Source organism: Hippocampus comes, unplaced genomic scaffold, assembly GCF_001891065.2.
Source record: "Hippocampus comes isolate QL1 unplaced genomic scaffold, H_comes_QL1_v1.1 scaffold298, whole genome shotgun sequence".
Lineage (NCBI taxonomy): Eukaryota > Metazoa > Chordata > Actinopteri > Syngnathiformes > Syngnathidae > Hippocampus > Hippocampus comes.
In genome coordinates this window covers 590,033-607,775 of record NW_017805417.1, presented here as the reverse complement: position 1 = coordinate 607,775, position 17,743 = coordinate 590,033, and the positions used below count along the sequence as shown (strand labels likewise).

General features: G+C 43.6%; 3 protein-coding genes across 5 annotated transcripts; 1 reads left to right on the top strand and 2 right to left on the bottom strand.

Annotated features, from left to right (window-relative positions):
• The first annotated feature begins 325 nt into the window (after positions 1-325).
• On the top strand, positions 326-8,282 carry mpi (mannose phosphate isomerase). Its single transcript, XM_019873968.1, has 8 exons — positions 326-411; positions 1,771-1,898; positions 2,603-2,803; positions 3,432-3,573; positions 3,669-3,848; positions 4,181-4,354; positions 4,521-4,729; positions 5,095-8,282. The coding sequence occupies exons 1-8, from the start codon at positions 396-398 to the stop codon at positions 5,311-5,313; spliced, it is 1,269 nt and encodes a 422-aa protein (XP_019729527.1). The 5' UTR covers positions 326-395; the 3' UTR covers positions 5,314-8,282.
• Positions 8,283-9,360: 1,078 nt separating this feature from the next.
• On the bottom strand, positions 9,361-11,021 carry LOC109518238 (uncharacterized). Its single transcript, XM_019873969.1, has 2 exons — positions 10,718-11,021; positions 9,361-10,143 (listed from the first exon to the last, which is right to left on the bottom strand). The coding sequence occupies exons 1-2, from the start codon at positions 10,788-10,790 to the stop codon at positions 9,503-9,505; spliced, it is 714 nt and encodes a 237-aa protein (XP_019729528.1). The 5' UTR covers positions 10,791-11,021; the 3' UTR covers positions 9,361-9,502.
• A 1,287-nt stretch (positions 11,022-12,308) lies between these two features.
• Positions 12,309-17,352, bottom strand: LOC109518239 (DNA polymerase III subunit epsilon-like). 3 transcript variants are annotated; one of them, XM_019873971.1, is made up of 4 exons: positions 17,107-17,352; positions 16,948-16,993; positions 13,138-13,687; positions 12,309-13,107 (listed from the first exon to the last, which is right to left on the bottom strand). In XM_019873971.1, the coding sequence occupies exons 2-3, from the start codon at positions 16,991-16,993 to the stop codon at positions 13,167-13,169; spliced, it is 567 nt and encodes a 188-aa protein (XP_019729530.1). In that variant the 5' UTR covers positions 17,107-17,352; the 3' UTR covers positions 12,309-13,107; positions 13,138-13,166. The 3 variants fall into 3 exon arrangements, with proteins under 3 accessions (XP_019729530.1, XP_019729531.1, XP_019729529.1); XM_019873972.1 differs by having other exon boundaries at positions 12,309-13,113; positions 13,144-13,687; XM_019873970.1 differs by having other exon boundaries at positions 12,309-13,687.
• Positions 17,353-17,743: the final 391 nt, after the last annotated feature.

The following is a 17,743-nucleotide window of genomic DNA, read 5'->3' as shown; positions in this document are numbered from 1 at the left end:
CACATTTTCAAGTAGACTATATGTCCACTTAAAATATATCTGGGTCCAGTTTTTATTTTGTTTACTATATGTCCACTTAAAATATATCTGGGTCCAGTTTTTATTTTGTTTTGTGCTGCGACTTGACATTATAACATTGAGTAAATTCAACACGTATTTTTTTCAGTCTACTTACTCTTAATCAAATAATTATTTCGAGCACAACTTTTTACTTCGTCGTGTTACTCTAACAATTCTCTTAGTCGACAACAAATTTGGCTAATGTGCTCGGTGCGGTTAAATATTCGGAATCGGTACGTTCAGCGAGACGTGAACCATCGGAAGCTTTTAAACCGAAAGGCTCTGGAAAAGTGCGTGACGTCACCGGCCGAGAAACAGCTCGCGGGGTCGCCGTCATGGAGGAAGTAAGAGGTAAGCTCCACATCTCCTCCGCAACTCTGTTCAACCATTCCACTCCCGCAAGGTGCTTTTGAAATATCTCAAGCTAACCGGATCGTATCGAGCAAAAAGCGCTCGTTTTCCTTTTTAACAGAACCTAATGTGGCCTAACCGGGTAGTTTGTTTGCTAGCTAGCCTCTCTGTTCCATTATCATGTAGTAACCAGATACTTTTTTTTGTTTGCGTTCCACATACACCGGAGAGGTCAACGAACGCAGTCACCGTGTTACCTTCTCGCGTGTGTGTTCCGTTTGAGGAGAACGCTGCATTGTGCTCAAATCTGCTTAGTCGCGTATTTTTCCCTTGTCAACAACCGCATCTCCGTCGCATCAACGCCTTCCCGCTGCCGCACACATAAGTGTTATTTTTCTTTTTTTTTAATCAACATTTATTTCCTACGACATTACAGCCAAATCGACTGCTGCCGCACACATAAGTGTTATTTTTCTTTTTTTTTTAATCAACATTTATTTCCGACGACATTGCAGCCAAATCGACTCTCGATGCTAGCGTGCTAATATTTAGATAGGTACCTCGCTTTACGACGCAGTTGCGTCCGTGAATATGTACGTAAGTCAGAACGCCCAAAGTCGATCACCAATGCAGTAGGAAAAGTCATCATCACAGCAACACAATTAAGAGTGACTATTATATGGCAAACAATAAGTAGGCTATGGCGGGAACTGAGTGCGACGTCGTGCCGCGCGTCACGTCGCGTTACTTTTTTTCGCCACTATTTTTCATTCTTCTGGCTGATATGGTGCTCCGAGAGGCCATTGTTGGGGAAGGCAAACTATTGCGACAGTATGACGGTGGTATTAGCGGCTCACAATGCGTTACGTGAAAACAATGCAACCCCGGAATGACGAAAGGTTTGACACAAAAAAAAAATGCCACATTGAATGATTTCACAGACGTTTAAATGGCAATCAAATTCAAATTTAATCCAGAAAATGGAAAACAAAACATAGTACACGTGACATGTTGGTTGGCTCGTCTTGAGAAGCAAAGTCATTTGGACTTACTTAATTCAGACATGTAGCTCGGTTGCACATTATTATAACGTGCGAAACTAACACGTATCATTTGAATATTTTTGAGGAAAAGAGTAGAACATGACATCAGTTCACCACTTAATCACGTGCAACTGAATGTTAAATGTGTACTTTTTTTTCAGTGCATCACACCACAAAGCAGCCCTTTCAAGATTTTTCTGGCAGTTTTGCTGGATTGTCATGGCCCCGAAATCCTGAATTTGCATTTACAGCATATTTTTGAATCAAGTTGTGTTCCAAACAACATTTGCTTTTCTCCCCCTTGCCTCTGTTTTAGTGTTTCCACTGGCCTGTGCAGTGCAGAACTATGCGTGGGGAAAGGTGGGCCTGGACAGCGAAGTGGCCAAACTGGTGCTCGGCGGGGACGCGTTAGCCGTCATCCAGGATGGCAAACCTTATGCCGAGGTACATAATGTTGTCCGTCACCACCCACAAGGAGCCAAAACAACATGGCCGAGACTTGCACCGTTTTGACTGCCGCTCTTTATTGAGCACCCCGGCAGCCCTGTGCGGGTTGTGATGAAGGTCATCAATTTCGTTTACCAACGCAGTGACATTTTCACACTTTACGGGCGACGGTCGCGTGACAATACGCTGAATTACGGTCGGTTTCAGAGGGTCATGATGCCACACTTTAACTTACGATCAGCGTGCATCGAAATGATGAACCCAAAATATCTTTTGATGTGAGACAGAAGCTAACCATAGAAGCAGAAAAAGATACCTTTCTGACAAAGGAGTCACAGTTTACTGTCGTAGTGCGTTGTTAGATGTGCGGTGAATCACTCCATCTACGAAGTCAGTCATCAACTGCCATTTTTTTTCTTCAGTGGTCCATTGCAGTCTGGTTCAGCCACATCGCAGGCCTTTACTCTTTGCCATCACCGGTAGCCTTCTACGGTGGTGTAGATATAGTTACGGGAAAAAAAATATGGTCAAAAGTGATAGACCGTACAGTACTGTATATATTTTCTAAGTTACGTGTACACATTTGTGATGGAAAGTGAAACACCTTTCTGACTTCTGCCTGCACAAACCTTAAACAAGGTGCTTCCAAAGTGCCCGAGTCAGCGTAACCTGAGCGCGATGCTCATTTCTGCCTCCTCCAGCTGTGGATGGGCGCCCACCCGAAGGGTGACGCCCAGATCAAAGACAATCGGATCGCGCAGACCACCCTGGGTCAGTGGATCGCCCACTTCCCAGCGTGCCTGGGCTCCAAGGTCAAGGACACCTTTCAGGGCCAGCTGCCCTTCCTCTTCAAAGTCCTCTCCGTCAACACCGCCTTGTCCATACAGGCTCACCCCAACAGGGTAAGACGTACACACACGCACAAGCTGGCACTTACACAGCGGCGAGGAAGTCCACACGGGAACGTTCTGTCTTCTGAGACAGGGTTAGGGGTTAGCGTGCATTTTTTAGGGAAAACCCACAGAAGCGCAAAGACAACATGCAAACTCCACACAAGGAAGACCGGACATGAGATTTGAACTGAGCTGTAAGGCAGGAGTGCTCATCGCCCACCACCGTGTTGAAAGCAATTGCCACTCTCCAACACGTATTTTAAGTTCAAGTTCAAGTCAACTTTATTGTCAAATGTGCAACACACAGCACAGATGAAATTTCATTCCTCTCAACCAGGGCAGAGAGGAGCCGCTGCGGGTGCCCGCGCCGCCATCAAAAGAACAGTTAGCATAAAATGACAAAATAATACAACACAACACATAAGACACAGGAAACCTTGGCACACCGTAGCAACACAGAAGAGAAGAAGGGCCGAAGAAGTGAGCGTCACATGTTTAACTTCACACATTACGGCACTAGGATACAACCTGCCTAAAATCGGTGGGTTGGCTAACCGCCAGCCACCCGCAACGATGCTTGGGAGTTCCTGGCTTCGAAAGGGCCCGCTGACTGACTATTTTCTTCGGATTTATTTAGGAGTTAGCCGCTCGTCTCCACGCTCAGTTTCCGGAACACTACCCGGACGACAACCACAAGCCAGAGATGGCCATCGCGCTCACGCACTTCCAGGGCCTCTGCGGCTTCAGGCCAGTGGAGGAGATCCTCGGATTCCTCCAATGTGAGTCTGACAGGATGTTAAAAAGGGTTTCTAACAGACGGGGTTCATTGCTTAAAGGCCCAAACTAAACATAACTCGTTGGCGCACCCGATTAGCCGTACCGGAGTTCCGCGCTCTGGTGGGCAACGAAGCGGCTCAGGAGCTGCGGGGCAGCGCGGGCGACACGGGCCGTGCCAGGCGGGCGCTGAAGAAGTGCTTCACCAGGATGATGATCTGTGAGAAGAAAGTGTTTGTGGATCAACTCAACATGCTGGTCAAGAGAGTCACTGAAGAAGGTGAGCGCACCGCGTCGCCGGGATCACAAATGTCCACATTTTGGCTCATTTCAAAGACTGTTAATTATTTCATTTGCGCTTACGTTCTTATTCAAACGCAATTTTTTACAGCAATTTTAAAGGTAAAGATACTGTACACATTTTTTTTATAATTGAGTTTTTTTTTAATTTGAAAATCAACCCAAATATTTTATTTGTGGATTAAAAAAATCTAAATAAAAGCCTGCAAAATTCCCCGTCACCATTTTGGAAAGGGAATTGACAAGGGGGAACTCATTTGACCAAATTTCTCGTGAGCATGATTATTGAATGAGTTGATGGGTTTTTTGTAGGCGCGGCAGGCAAGGATACAGCGAGCAGTAATGGCGAGCTGCTGCTCCGCCTCCATTCGCAATACCCCGGCGACATCGGCTGCTTCTCCATCTACTTCCTCAATCACGTACTCTTGGATCCCAACCAGGCCATGTTCCTTGGAGCGAATGAACCTCACGCTTACCTGCACGGAGGTCAGTCGTCCGAGTTTCTGGTGACATTTCCATGCAAAGTTATCATTTGAAAGTGTCCAAACTTTCAAAAGTTAAGCAACGAGCTGACTGAAGTACTTTCACAAATCTGAGTCAGTCTTCGGCTTGACGAGGTTTTAGTCAATTTTTATTTTTGTTTTGCTGTCAGATTGTATCGAGTGCATGGCGTGCTCCGACAACACGGTAAGAGCCGGCCTGACCCCAAAATACATCGACGTCAACACGCTTTGCGAGATGCTCAACTACAGCCCGAGCCCTTCCGCCGCCAAGATTTTCCCACCAGTTCAGGACGCCTCGGACCCTTGCGTCACCGTCTACGACCCCCCTGTGCCGGACTTCACCGTCATGAGGATACATGTGAGAGAATTTTCAGAATAGCATTCTGACAAGAAACGGGAATCTACGTGCCAGGCCTTGTCGTCGGCACTCTGAATCTGAATTGTGTTTATTTATTCAACAGCAAATGAAGGCGAGGCAGAGTAGCCATTTTTAAACGTACTTTTAGGGAAAAAAAAAAAATCAATATCCAAAAACGCTTAATAAATATGTTGTGGGCAACTATGCTATTTGACCAACGAGTGAATCTTAGTGCAGTTGGCGCCCTCTTGTGGTACGTCATGCTACTACAATTCAATTTTTTGTATTTTTTGTGGGGGAGATAGTACATGATGTAAAAGTTGAAGAAGCACCGCCTCACATAACACGTTTGTCCCTTTCTCCAGGTGCCAGCTTCCATGAAGCAGTACACACTGGCGCCCGTCGACAGCGCCAGCATCCTGCTGGTCATCGAAGGCGACGCCAGCGCCACCTCGGCCGCCGCGCTGTCTGACATCAGCCTGAGGCGGGGCACGGTTTTGTTTGTGTCGGCCAACGAGAGCGTGTTGATGCACGTCACCTCCCCGTCGGGTGTGACCATGTTTCGGGCCTGCTGCCTCCTGTAGTGGGACTCGTGCGTACGTGTGCGTGGGTCCGTGGGAGATGACGATTGTTGTAATTTTGAGACTCGGACGGTAGCTTCCTTAATGCAAATCTTTTGTCGGGTGCTTAGAAGAAAGCAACCACATGGAAAAGAACCACTTGCACAATGGTTCAATCACTTCAACCTTAACGCTAACGCTTACGCCGGGGGTGTCCAAACTACAGTCGGGGGGCTTTTTGTAGCCTGCTGCCTATTTTTCAGCAGATCTACTAAAAATCTCATTTGACTCGGCCTGTAATGCTCTTTAAAAAAAAAAAAAAAAATCAGTGCGAGGGCTGGTGACGCCGAAATCCCACATCTCGCCTGAGTTACCAAGCACCGCATCGTTGCCCTTCTATTGCTGTCAATCATCATCGCACCCTAAACATCAACGCAACACCACCCCAAAATCATTCGCTACTATATAACGGTTTAAAAAAAAAAAGAGAAAATCTCTTCCGCTATAATCGATTACAACGGTAAGTCGTGTCAGCAGCGCGTCTGCGCTCACTGCGACTCTCTGACGAGTTGGCCAAAAGTACAGGTTGGAATACACGCAAATGAATCATCTTCGCTGGCCAGACTTTCCTCGGCTCACCGGTTCCTTCTGCGCCAAAGCATTGCCGCCTCCCGTTTCAAATGCAGCTCGCCTCATTATTTCCACTCGTCGTATAAATACGACGAATTGCTTGAGGAAGGCGTTTTGGCAAGTCAAAAAATGGCCCCTGGCATCCCTTGGACACCCCTGGTTTAAGCGATTCAAATCTGGGGAGGTGGGACGTTGGAAATACAGTACTGCAATCTACTTTGTCCGACTCCGGGCTGACGGAGATCAGCGGGTAGCTGCCGAAAGTGAGAAGATGCTTGATGAAGGAGGCGTTATTCTCACCGGGCGTCCCTCACAATATGGTGAAAAGCACATTTGGGTGACTTAGGGACCTCGACCTTTTCACTTCACGTCAAACAGGGTTGATTCGTATCTTTTTCTTTTATCTTTTTTTCTTGGTGGATGTTTGCTTCATGTTCACGGTGAAGGGACACACGGGGTTGGTCCTGCTGAGTGTAAACTACCTACAGACCAAGGCGCAATGCCGGAACAGGATCACAACAGTACTGATTGGGTCCGCATCACTTCCATTGGGAGAAATGCGGCAACATTGACATTGGTGCGGAATGCACACGTAGCTTTCGAGTGCAATATGAGACGTAAGTGGTGCAAAATTCTCAAACGTATTCACACTGGTGCCAAAATGGGAAACGTAACGAATATGACATTAACGCTGAAAGAGGTTGAACCACGAAAAGAATCATTCACAGTGGTGGCCAAATTATGCTCCAAGATGTTAGCATTACGCGAGTCGTAATTATGATGTTGACAATTATGTACATTTGCCTAAAACAAGAAGCTATAGGAATACAGATCGATGCTGATGAAACGAACTCATTTTTCACGCCAGCGTCAAAAGTGAAAATGACAACCGGCGCAGGAAATGCTGCAAACCTGCGAGTGCAAAATGCGGACTAATATTTTAAACAACAGCGTGAAAAGATTGGAAACTGCGGAACATGCTCAAAATATTCCAATCGTGTAAAAACATGTTAACCGATGAGGAATGCAGAATGGCCTCGTGCGGAAATGCGTGCATGCAGAATGCGGCGATATTTACTGGACGACAAAACGCGCAATCGTCCGAACTGTGGACGCTCTACTATTTGTACACTGTTCCAGTTGGCTCATATAACCTTGTTTGTCCACGGAGAGTTGATGAGATGCTTGACGCATGTCTCATACGTGGATGTTTGGATGACTATACTGACAAGTGACGACTGCTCGCGACCTGAATACTTCCTGTTCAAAATCGTCTTGTACACTGGAACCTCCAAAGTGGAACACACACACATATAGTATATAAGTAAAAACTGCCGAGCAGCCACACTGTTTTGTGCTGGCTCCCATGTCACTCACCAGGCCACGCCCCTCCCTCTAAAGCCACACGCGCTCAAAGTCACAGATACCGCAGTGTGGAATGTGAAGGTGGTCGACCTCAATAATTCCTGCGCTTCTAGTTCACCTTCTGTTAAGTCATGCAAAAAGATTTTTTAATCCGATTGATCCGCGGCATCATCGATTCTAGAAATATTTGCTGGCCGCAGACCTCATTTTAACATTTTAAACCGTGATGCGAGTGTAAATAATAATAATGCTCACCGTTTCACAGGAATAACGTTCTGTATTGGTCAAGGTTCTCTGGTCAATGTCCCAGTTCTATGGTTATCATCACGTGCTTCCTCTTCGGGGGTTCTACTGTATAAACAAAAAAAAAAAGGAAAAATGAATTCAGGATATATTTGCTATTGTAGAACAAATCCAACAAAGCATGAGCAACAAGAGCAAAAGTTGATGAAGTGTCAGAACAAATGCTGCGCCAAGTTTTCGAGTTTTCGTTTTGAACGTTTTGTATATTTTGTCCTCGTCGAAACCTGCAAACGTGAGACGGGACTTGATGTGTTCTTGAAGTTTTTGCCATTCCGATCATTCCGTTCTACTTCCTGTGACCAACGGCCAAGGAATGCACTTTGTTCCAATGATCTCAAAGTTTGTATTTCACGGGTGGCGTCGCTTTTGATCATCGGTGTATCATTTCACATGCGCCGACCGTGTCCGCCGAAAGGTTTCTCTTGCATTGTTTGATGAGCAAAGGGGTCATGGAACTTCAAGTTACTGCTGGAGCGTCTTCCATTGTATCTTCGCTTTTCATTGAGTCACCATTCCAGTTTGCACTTTGCACGCACAAAGGAGAGTTGAGTTTTTGTTTTGTGAGTGTTGTTGCTGTTGTAGACGTTAATCCCTCCATGGTTGTGAGAATTTTGGAGCGGGGCCTTGCTGTAGCATGGGAATGGCAAAAAAAATTGTCAATGTCAAAATGGTTCAATAAAAGCTTTGTCCTGTCACTGGATTGCCTGTTTATCAGGTTTTGTTGTTTTTTGTTTTTTTTTTAATTTTGGAACTCCACCACTAATGGTTTGAAAAAAAATACATTTTATTTTCCATTTGTTTTCTGTTGATAATAGACATACTAAGTTACATTTATATTTTTGTGACTAACATTAACTGTGATAACGTGGAAGTGGTTGAAATGAAAAAGTCGATGGTGCTAATTATTACATCGTGGGTCATGTTTAAAGAAATTTATATCTAATTAGTAGTGATGGCCGTTCTGCTCCTGGAGACGGAGGACGAGTTTTTTTTTTTTTTTTTTTAAAGGATAGACTAAGCAAGGACGTCAGTCCCTTTTATTGTTCCGAACCAGGTTAATGACGTGTCGGGAGGGGGCGGACTGGGATGGAAGCACGGGGTGGGGGTGGGGCGATTATTATATGAATAAGGACGGAGGGACGATGACGGAAGGGTACCCAGGTCGCGGACAGAGGACGGACGGGCACAATCGGGTCAAGTGTCCGTCTCTGCTAATTCAGGTTGCACGGAATCAGTGGTGGTTTTTGGAATGTGCATTATGGGAGGCCCTACATGGTTACATTGCTGGGGCGGCCGTTAAAAAAAAAAACCAAACAAACAGAAAAATCTTACAACTTGGCGTCTCTTTTTAGGGTTTGTCTTGTGTAAAGTTTCGAGTCTGGCACGTCAATCATTGGCGTCCGTATGGGGATTTTGCACCACCTTGTGGAATTGAGATGGAACAGCAATCTATTCTTTCCATCAAGGAAAGCATGTCCGCTCGGGCAAAAAGTCAACATTATATTCATGTATAAATATTGGTTTTGGAACTTTTAACTCTGTGCTTCATTCAAATTCCCATATAATTCCATATATTGAAAACCTCAGACCTATGAGACAGACATGCTGACCACATTCCACTCGGGTTATTATTTCACAAAGGCATTTAGCTAAATTTGTATTGGCACATGACACCCCCGCAATACAATACAGTACAACCAACAAGTACCTCCACAAACCACACAAACGCAAACAATGTGTCGCCTTCACACAAAATTTGACATGTTTTTCATCTTTAAAAAAATTTATTAGGTTCATTTCGCAGTAGAAAAACAATACCGTTAGGGTTCATCTTGATATGAGGTCAATTCAGAAGCTGACATTTGGTCGACAAGGTCAACGCTAAGTTCTGTGATGCTACTACGCCTCTTTGTCATTAGTGTTCCTTCTCTGGTTGTTCCAGGTGCTGCCAAAGGAGGCGCTGTCCCGGCAGCAGACGCTTGCCTTTGGGACCTCCGGTCAATTCCTCCTTGGCGACCACTTGCACATCACTCAGGCTGAACGCGTAGCGCGCCACCACCTCCGGCTTGGGCTGCAGCACGTAGTAAAGCGTCTGCAAAGAGCGCACGTCTTCCAAAGCGTTGTGTGCCTTGTAGTCCACACCCATCAGCTCCTTCACCAGGTACTCCTGCTTGAAGCTGCGCATGCCGCAATCCTTCAGCACCTCCCGGGCCACGGGCAGCGTGTCCACACAGCCGGCGACGGACGCCTCGAACTGTGTTCGCAGGCCCGTCTCGTCCAGGGCTCGGGCCAGCACGCGGCAGTCGAAGCGGCGGATGTTGTGGCCTGCCAGCAGGGGGCGTCCGAGCGCTCGCAGGAAGGCGATGAAGCACAGCAGCACCTCCCGCAGGGGGCTGGTGGGGACAGCGCGGCGGTGCAGGTAGAGCTTGTGTCGGCGCACCCTCAGGCCCGTCACCCTGGCGGCGCCCGGTTCCATTCGACAACGAGGGACCGTGTAGAGGTTGAGGGAGCGGTCCCCGTTCACCGCCGCCAGCTGAACCAGATCGCACGTCGGACCTGACGATGGCGACACTCGCATAACTTTCAATGCTGACCACCCAAACCGACCTACAGCGGGACCTTGGCCCCGCCTTTTTAAGCCACGCACAGTCGCACACTCAGTCACAAATACGACGATGTCGAAGGGGAGGATGAGAAGTGGACAAAATAATACCTGCACCTCACAGGTATATTTTGTATTGTTATTATGGCTGCATTTGTGATTTTTCTTTTCCAACAACCCCCCCCCAAAAAAAACCCCCTAAAAGTCATAACAGTTTAAAGTACTGTTCAATGAAAACCACTTTTTCCAACTTTCGTGAAAGTTTTGGAAAAATGACTTTATAACTCTCGTGATATTAAATGCTGTCCAGTGAAAATTCCACAGGACCTCCAAAATTCTCGAGAGGTTTTACGTTTTTTAGAGAAAAAGTAAATTCAAAACGAAAAAAAATTTTTTTACACACAAGCACTTCAGTACTGGGGAACATTCAAGGATCAGTATTAAATAAATAGAATCAGTATTTCTACTTTTAACAGAGTATTTTTGTTTTGGCGTATTGGTTCCCAGCTCACAAAAACTCTTTCTTACCGAGTCCAGTGGTCTCCAAGTCGAAGAAAACAATCGGCTGCTGAGAGGAGCCATCTGCCCCCGACGCCTCCATCGTTTTTTAAACGTTCCGTCGAAACATCGAACGTTTAAAAGCTTAAACTTGAATAGTCATACGAAACAGAATAGACACTTGATAAGTATTTGGTCGATATCATGAGGACGGCAAGAGTATAACTTTTACACGCCATTATCTTGCCCCCTAAGAAAAGCACCGCTCAATCATTTAAAATACTTCAAACGAAGAAGACTTCTTCTTTTCTCTGCTGATGGCTACAAAACAACGCTTGGCTGCCCCCACGTGGCAAACAAATGAAATTCAGGCTCCAGATTCGAATTCTCACCTGCAAAGTTAGTTGTACCTCATAACAAAACCTGCTCCTACATTTTAATTTTCCCAGTTGAGTTTGAATGCCAGTAAACCATTCCAGCTCCTAAATACACAACTTTATTTTTGTTTTCATGGAATGTTTTTAATTTAAAAACAAACAAACATATTACTCTGTGTTGTGTAAAAAAACAGAATGTCAAGAAAAAAAGTGTTTAGAAACGCATTATCGCGGATCAAAATTAATTGGGAAAATAAAAAGAAAAGATGACATGGTCAGGTGTAAAAATGTGTGAGCATGAGAACGAAACAGAAGTGACCACATGGAATGAATGTTGAGAACACTATCCTCTATCAATGGTTGGATCACGGTCAGTAGCATTCCTTGTTTCGATCTACGTCACACACAACACAGACGCTCGTCATTGGATAAAAAGGCTTTTAATGAGAGAATAAAAAAGGTATTTGGAAAAGTCGATTTCAAATGAAAACACAAAGCATCTCATTTCATTCGCATAAATGTTTCATAAAATCTATTATGAATAGTGCAGTATAAAATTATACAAAGGTGAAATCTGGGCTCTGCACATTTATCCGTCTACGGAACAAAATTTAGTGGCGTTGATGTTCGGTTAAAATGACCAAGCATAGTTTTTCAGTCCAAACACAAACACACACACACACATCCTCAGCTAATAAAAACCATACAGAGGTACAAAAGGACTTCATGTTCAATGAAAGTGCATGTAAAATTTCTTTTTAAACAAAATACTCTCACAAATTAGTCGAAAATGACTTTCAAGGCCATCATTGCTTGTGCTAAATCTTCCAAAATAGAAATCTTTTTAGTACTACCAAATACAAGTTCATTCATTCACATGAATGTATACCATAAAGTACGCTCTTTCACCTCGACCGCTGGTGTCATACTCAAGGTGCGTTGGCAACATCGTAGCTGTGGTTGCCCTCAGGAATGGATGGCGGGGCGCGATTATAACGGTGAAACCTCATAAACGGCTCAGTGTGTCACGATATCACAAAATTCAACAGGTGGATACATGGTTTGGTTTTACAGTTGCAGTCGGATTACATACGGCAGAAGAACAAGAGGCAAAATAAGTGCTTATATACATAACTTTGCTGCTGTGAATTGGGAATTTCTCCATTGCGAGACTAATAAAGGTTTTCTTATCTTATCTTATCTTATCTTATATTTTGCATCAACATGGAAGCGGTTTCATTGGATTTTTTTTCAACAGCGTGAGTCTTTTCTTTTGATACAAGTGCTGCACGCGCGCCGGATTGCAAACACGACATCGCTAGCCGTGAAAGGATGTTAGCCAGAGCCGCACTGTCGCGCAATTATCATTCTTGTCCCAAATGGAATTATGTTTCATGTTGGAACACTGACGGTACATGATTGCCCCAGCATTTGATTATCATTATCTTTGGACAAAAAAAAACAAAACAAAACAAAACAAAACAAAACGTTATAAGCTTTTGCGGGCCGTATCAAATGACACGGAGGGTAGAATTTGGTCCACAGGCCTTGAGTTTGACACTTGTGCTTTATTTGGTCAGCAGAAGCCTGGAAATAAACCACTGGGCCATGACGCAATCATTCCAAAGGCTCAAACTCATTTTCATGGCAGGCAACGTTGTACTTATTGTTTCCCTATAGTGGGCCGTTCTGACTCCGAAAATCATTTCAATGGATCATCCCCTCATCACACGTTGACACATACACATTCAATGTGATTACAAATACTTTTAAATCAGTCACTGCTTTGACTCGGGTCATGGAGTACATTTTCTCCATCAAGAGACTCTGAAATTACAAGTCATGATAAATAGCGGCAAGCAAAATGAGTACTGCGTTATAGTTCAATTGATGTTAAGAATGGATTTGGAGAGGGGGCGGGGTGCTCATTCTAGATGTAAAAAGTGTGGAAAAATGCAAAGGTTGTTATAGATTTTCCGCAAAATTGAAAAGAACAACTGCACTGGGCAAAATATGGAACACGATTTGCCTTCGGGAGCGCCCCCCCAAAATGACGTGGCGGGCCCCATCTGGCCTCTGGGCCTTTTGGTTTGACACGTGCGCTAGATCAAGCACTTGCCCACGGCGTTCCTGCCCGGTTTCCATTTCTGAAAGAGCTCCTGCAGCATCCTGGCATCCTCCAGAGCGTTGTGGGCATCGTAGGTCTTCCCCAGGAAGTACTCCACCATGTACTTCAAGGAGTAGCTGTAGAAATTGGTGAACATCCTCTTGCTGAGCAGAAAGGTGTCCAGGTAGTTGGACACGACCCTCTGAAAGCGCTGCAGGAGGGAGAACTCCCTCAGCACCCTGTCAAGGACGGGGACATCAAAGCGGTTGGCGTTGTGAGCGGCCAGGTACACGGGCTCCGGTAAAGAGGAGAGGAAGTCGATGAAAGAGCTGAGAGCCTGACGGAGCGGCATGGTGGGCATGGCCACCCCATGGCGGAACAGAACGCCGTTCGCCACAGAGAAGCCCGTGACTCTCTTGGCTTCTGTGGTAATTTCACAGCGGGGGACGGTGTAGGCGTTGAAGTCTGCCATGCCGCAGACGGCTGCGATCTGGATGATGTCGCAGTTTCTAGTGTCTGCGGGTAAGTGAGAGTCCAGAAACATAGGTTAGCTAAACTGTCTTCAACGTGCGCAAAAACATGTTTAGGTTACAAAAAAGATGGATGTTAGATTTGTTGCGGAGCAAAATTGTCAACAACAAAAACATGTTAGCTTTATTGAAAGCCCAGCCATCTTCAGTGTGTACAAAAACATGTTAGCTTTACATAAAACTAACGTGTCTTCAATGTTGACAAAAACATGTCTGTACACTTCACTTACAACAAAAACTGTCTTCAACGTCACCAAAAACATGGCATTTCACTGAAGACTAAACTGTCTATGCTCGACAAAAACAGACAATTTAGCTTCACGTGCAGTAAAAACGTCTTCAATGTGTCGAGGAACATGTAAGTTATCTTCGTTTAGGACTAGACGGTCTTCATCGTGGTCAAAAACATCCGTTAGCTTCACTTATATGTTAGCTTCACTTGTATGTTAGCTTCACTTCGGACTTTAGCTGTTCGTTAGCTTCACTCAAAGCTAATGTCGGCTTCAATTGAGACTGAACGGTCGGCAATGTATGGAAAAAAAAGACAAATTCTTCTTGAATGTTACCCAACAACAAATAGGTTTTACGTTAGCTTCTCTTGGGACTTAACGTTCTTCCGTGTGCAAGCCACAAAAACATGTTCGCTTCAGTGAAGGCTGTCTTCACCTTCAATGTTTCCAAAAACATAAGACGCTACCGTATCATCATGAAAGACTAAACTGTCTTTAATGTGTACAACAGCACGCATAATAGCTTCACTTATGACGAAACTGTCTTAATTGTTCACAAAATAAAAACAAAAAAAAAACGTGAAGCTTCTGCCGTTAGCTGGTGTATAAAAACACAAATGTTTCAATTGAAAAATAACAAAACATGTAGCGTAGGTTAGCCTCATTGATGACTAAACTCATCATTATTTCAATATAATCTTTGTGATATTTTTCTTCAGGGGTGTGTAATGATATTTTTCTGATTGTGTCAAATATGTGCTTTGGCTTCATCAAGGTTGGAAAACACTTTTGACCTGAACAATGACATAAAATGCTCCAGAGAGCGACCCATCAAGGTTGTTTGGGCCAAATCGCAAGTCTCAACAACAGATTGCGCATCTGCCTCAAACACAAGATGCGACTGCCACTTTGGACCCGGCACAAAGGCAAAAGATAAAACTTAAATGTCAATCATATTGGCTACTTTTGAGGACTGTAATCTCATTCACAGATATGAGGCTGTTTAAAGGAGTCCAACTGTTTCTGTGGTTTTGCAAATGTAGTATAAATGTCATATTTAAAGCAGTGTAAACACATACCGACTAGTGGTATGTGGGCTCCCTCTTGTTGTCGGCAAAACAAAACAAACCTACCAAAGTAACTTTTCAGCTCGATAAAGCTGCATTGAATCATGAAGTACTTTATTATTAATTTTTTTAAATCAAAATTCTCTGTAAAATGCCATCAGAACTGCTTTAAAATAAAATGTAATTTGCTGGACTTCAATTTAGGCCGTTATCTTGATTTTATCACCTCAAACTTGTTCGGCTCATATTTTGGGCTCGAATAGGACAGTGCCTCAGTCTGGCTGGACGGTGACTGGTTCACATCCAAGTGTAACCTCATTGGCTAACCGATATTCGGGCAGTCTTCTCATTGGCCCACAAACGACTGTCGGGTGATTGGGCAGAAATGTGAGCTGCGAAGCCGCTGGCTCCAACTTGGATGAGGGCCCGCATTGCTCAACAGACTTTTTGACTCCTGACAGGAAGTGGAACAAACATGCCAGCGCTTCTTCCTAACTGTAATGAACATTTTACATGAAAATAAAGAAAATACATCATTCAAACCTTTTTGTGCTCACAAACTAGAATGGGGTAAATTTGTCACAAAAGCAAGTGTGCATGCCAGTGATGAGCTTCAGTTTGAGAAATAGGTAAGATTAAAAAAATTAAAAAAATAAAAAAAATTTAAAAAGTCTACATTTATCATAACTTGGGCTTACCCTCAATTAAAAAAAAAAAGTGAATCTACAAATAGCCATGAATAATGTAACAAAAACCTGACAGTTCCCTGAATTCGCCCTAAAAAAAGAAGCGATAACATAAATAGGCAAGAGTAATAAGAATTATTCTTATTATCATTATTTTAGGTCAACCAGGCCCTGTTCCAACACGGGCGTCTCAAGTTTATGGGAGTAAGCAAATATAAGCCATACGATGGAAAAAAACGTTTCCACAATATCGTCCTCATGTTACCTCTCCGTCAAAAACCGTGACCTTTTGGCCACTTCAGCCAAACACAGCAACTACATAGACCATTATACTTTGCGCCGCTGAGTCACTAGGAACACTGGCCAAGCCTATTTCTTTGTCATTGCTGTTATTATGTACAAAAAAGCCATATTGTGCTTTGTTTTTTTTTTCAACATCATGAGCTTTTTTTCTTTTTTAAAAATAATCTTGTGAGTGTTTCTCGAATATTGTGAGATTTTTTTTTTTTATATCGCCGACCTCCCCACAATATTGTGATTATCCTGAGGTTTATATCATGATAGTATCGTATTATGACGTTTGGATATCGTTAAATCACTTTCTAGTAACGCACAAAAGAACCACTGAATTTAGTACAAATTACATTTACAATATTTAAAACGCAAACTACAATCAATGAGCGGTTTCAGATGACGGATGGATAAATTCAATACCAAACAAAATGGAATAAATAGATTTAAAACATGAAATACAATCAAACATTAGAATAAAACTGAAAAAAAGATTCATGAGATTTCCTTTTTTTCCATTTTAAGTAAAGCATTTTAATTTTTCAGGACACAATATTTGTATTAAAATTTTAATTTGTTTTTTTTTTTAAATATTGGAAGCCAATTTTTATTTATAATGGATTCTTTTTTTTTTCGTTTATTCAAGCGTGATATTATATATAAACCGGGTATAATGTTATAGTGAGTTACAACGATATTTGATACACTTTTTTAGGGGTAAAACTGCTCTCTTGTTTGATAAACACTTCCCGAACTACTATGACGTAAGCGCATTTTAATGTTAATACTTGGAGAGTTTACCCGACAACCTTCTGTGGTGGTACTTACAGAGAAATGTGTTTTTAAACAGCCACAAAATATAATAAAAATGCATAAAAAATAAATACGTATAAACTTTAACGTAGGTGTGACGCTGATAGCAATGTCATCAACTAGATTTTTTTTTTTTTATGATGCCATAATGTCTCATACCCAGTCCAGTTGTTTCAAGATCGAAGAAAACCACCGTGTAAGACATCTGTGGAGGAGAAAAATAAATCAGCATTCCAGTTCAAGACAGCAACAGCAACAACAACAACAACAACACCTCAATGGAAAGAAAAAAAAAACAGCGTTAAAAAAGCTACTCACCGTGAAGAAGCGTCTCGCGTCGACTGCCAAGCAATTGTCAGAGTTGCGGGTTTTATAGCCGCTCACGTCAAGCTAAGTCAACTTTCATTTGCGAGGAACGGGGACTCACTCGCCTTACGTTTCCCTTTCCTTTCCTTTCCCTCCCCTCTGGCTCTGGCTGGCCCACGCATCGGGGCTCGCTCGCGAGGTTGTTTTCCTCGCAACCAGCGACTTTTCTCCGCTTTTCCTTTAGTTTCGCTTTTTTCGCGCGGTGCACGACGGGAAATGTAGTCCGCCGCTCCTGTGGCGCAGCTGCATTTCAATGCAAGCGACGGCGTACTTTTGGATTTTGCACGTCAAAATATGTTCGTCTATCTTATATTATATTATACATGATTCACTTATAACGAATAGCTTTAGTTTGTAGTATTTTAGATATGCAAAGTAGATTTCATCAACTGCTCAATTCCATTCAAATCCATTCTTATTTCCATTACGTTAATCCGGTGGCCGGCACGGTTAACACGTCCGCCTCGCAGTGCAGAGGTGAGAGATTCGATTCCGGCTCTGGCCTTCCTGTGTGGAGTTTACATGTTCTCCCCGTGCCTGTGTGGGTTTTCTCCGGGTACTCTGGTTTCCTCCCGCATTCCAAGAACAT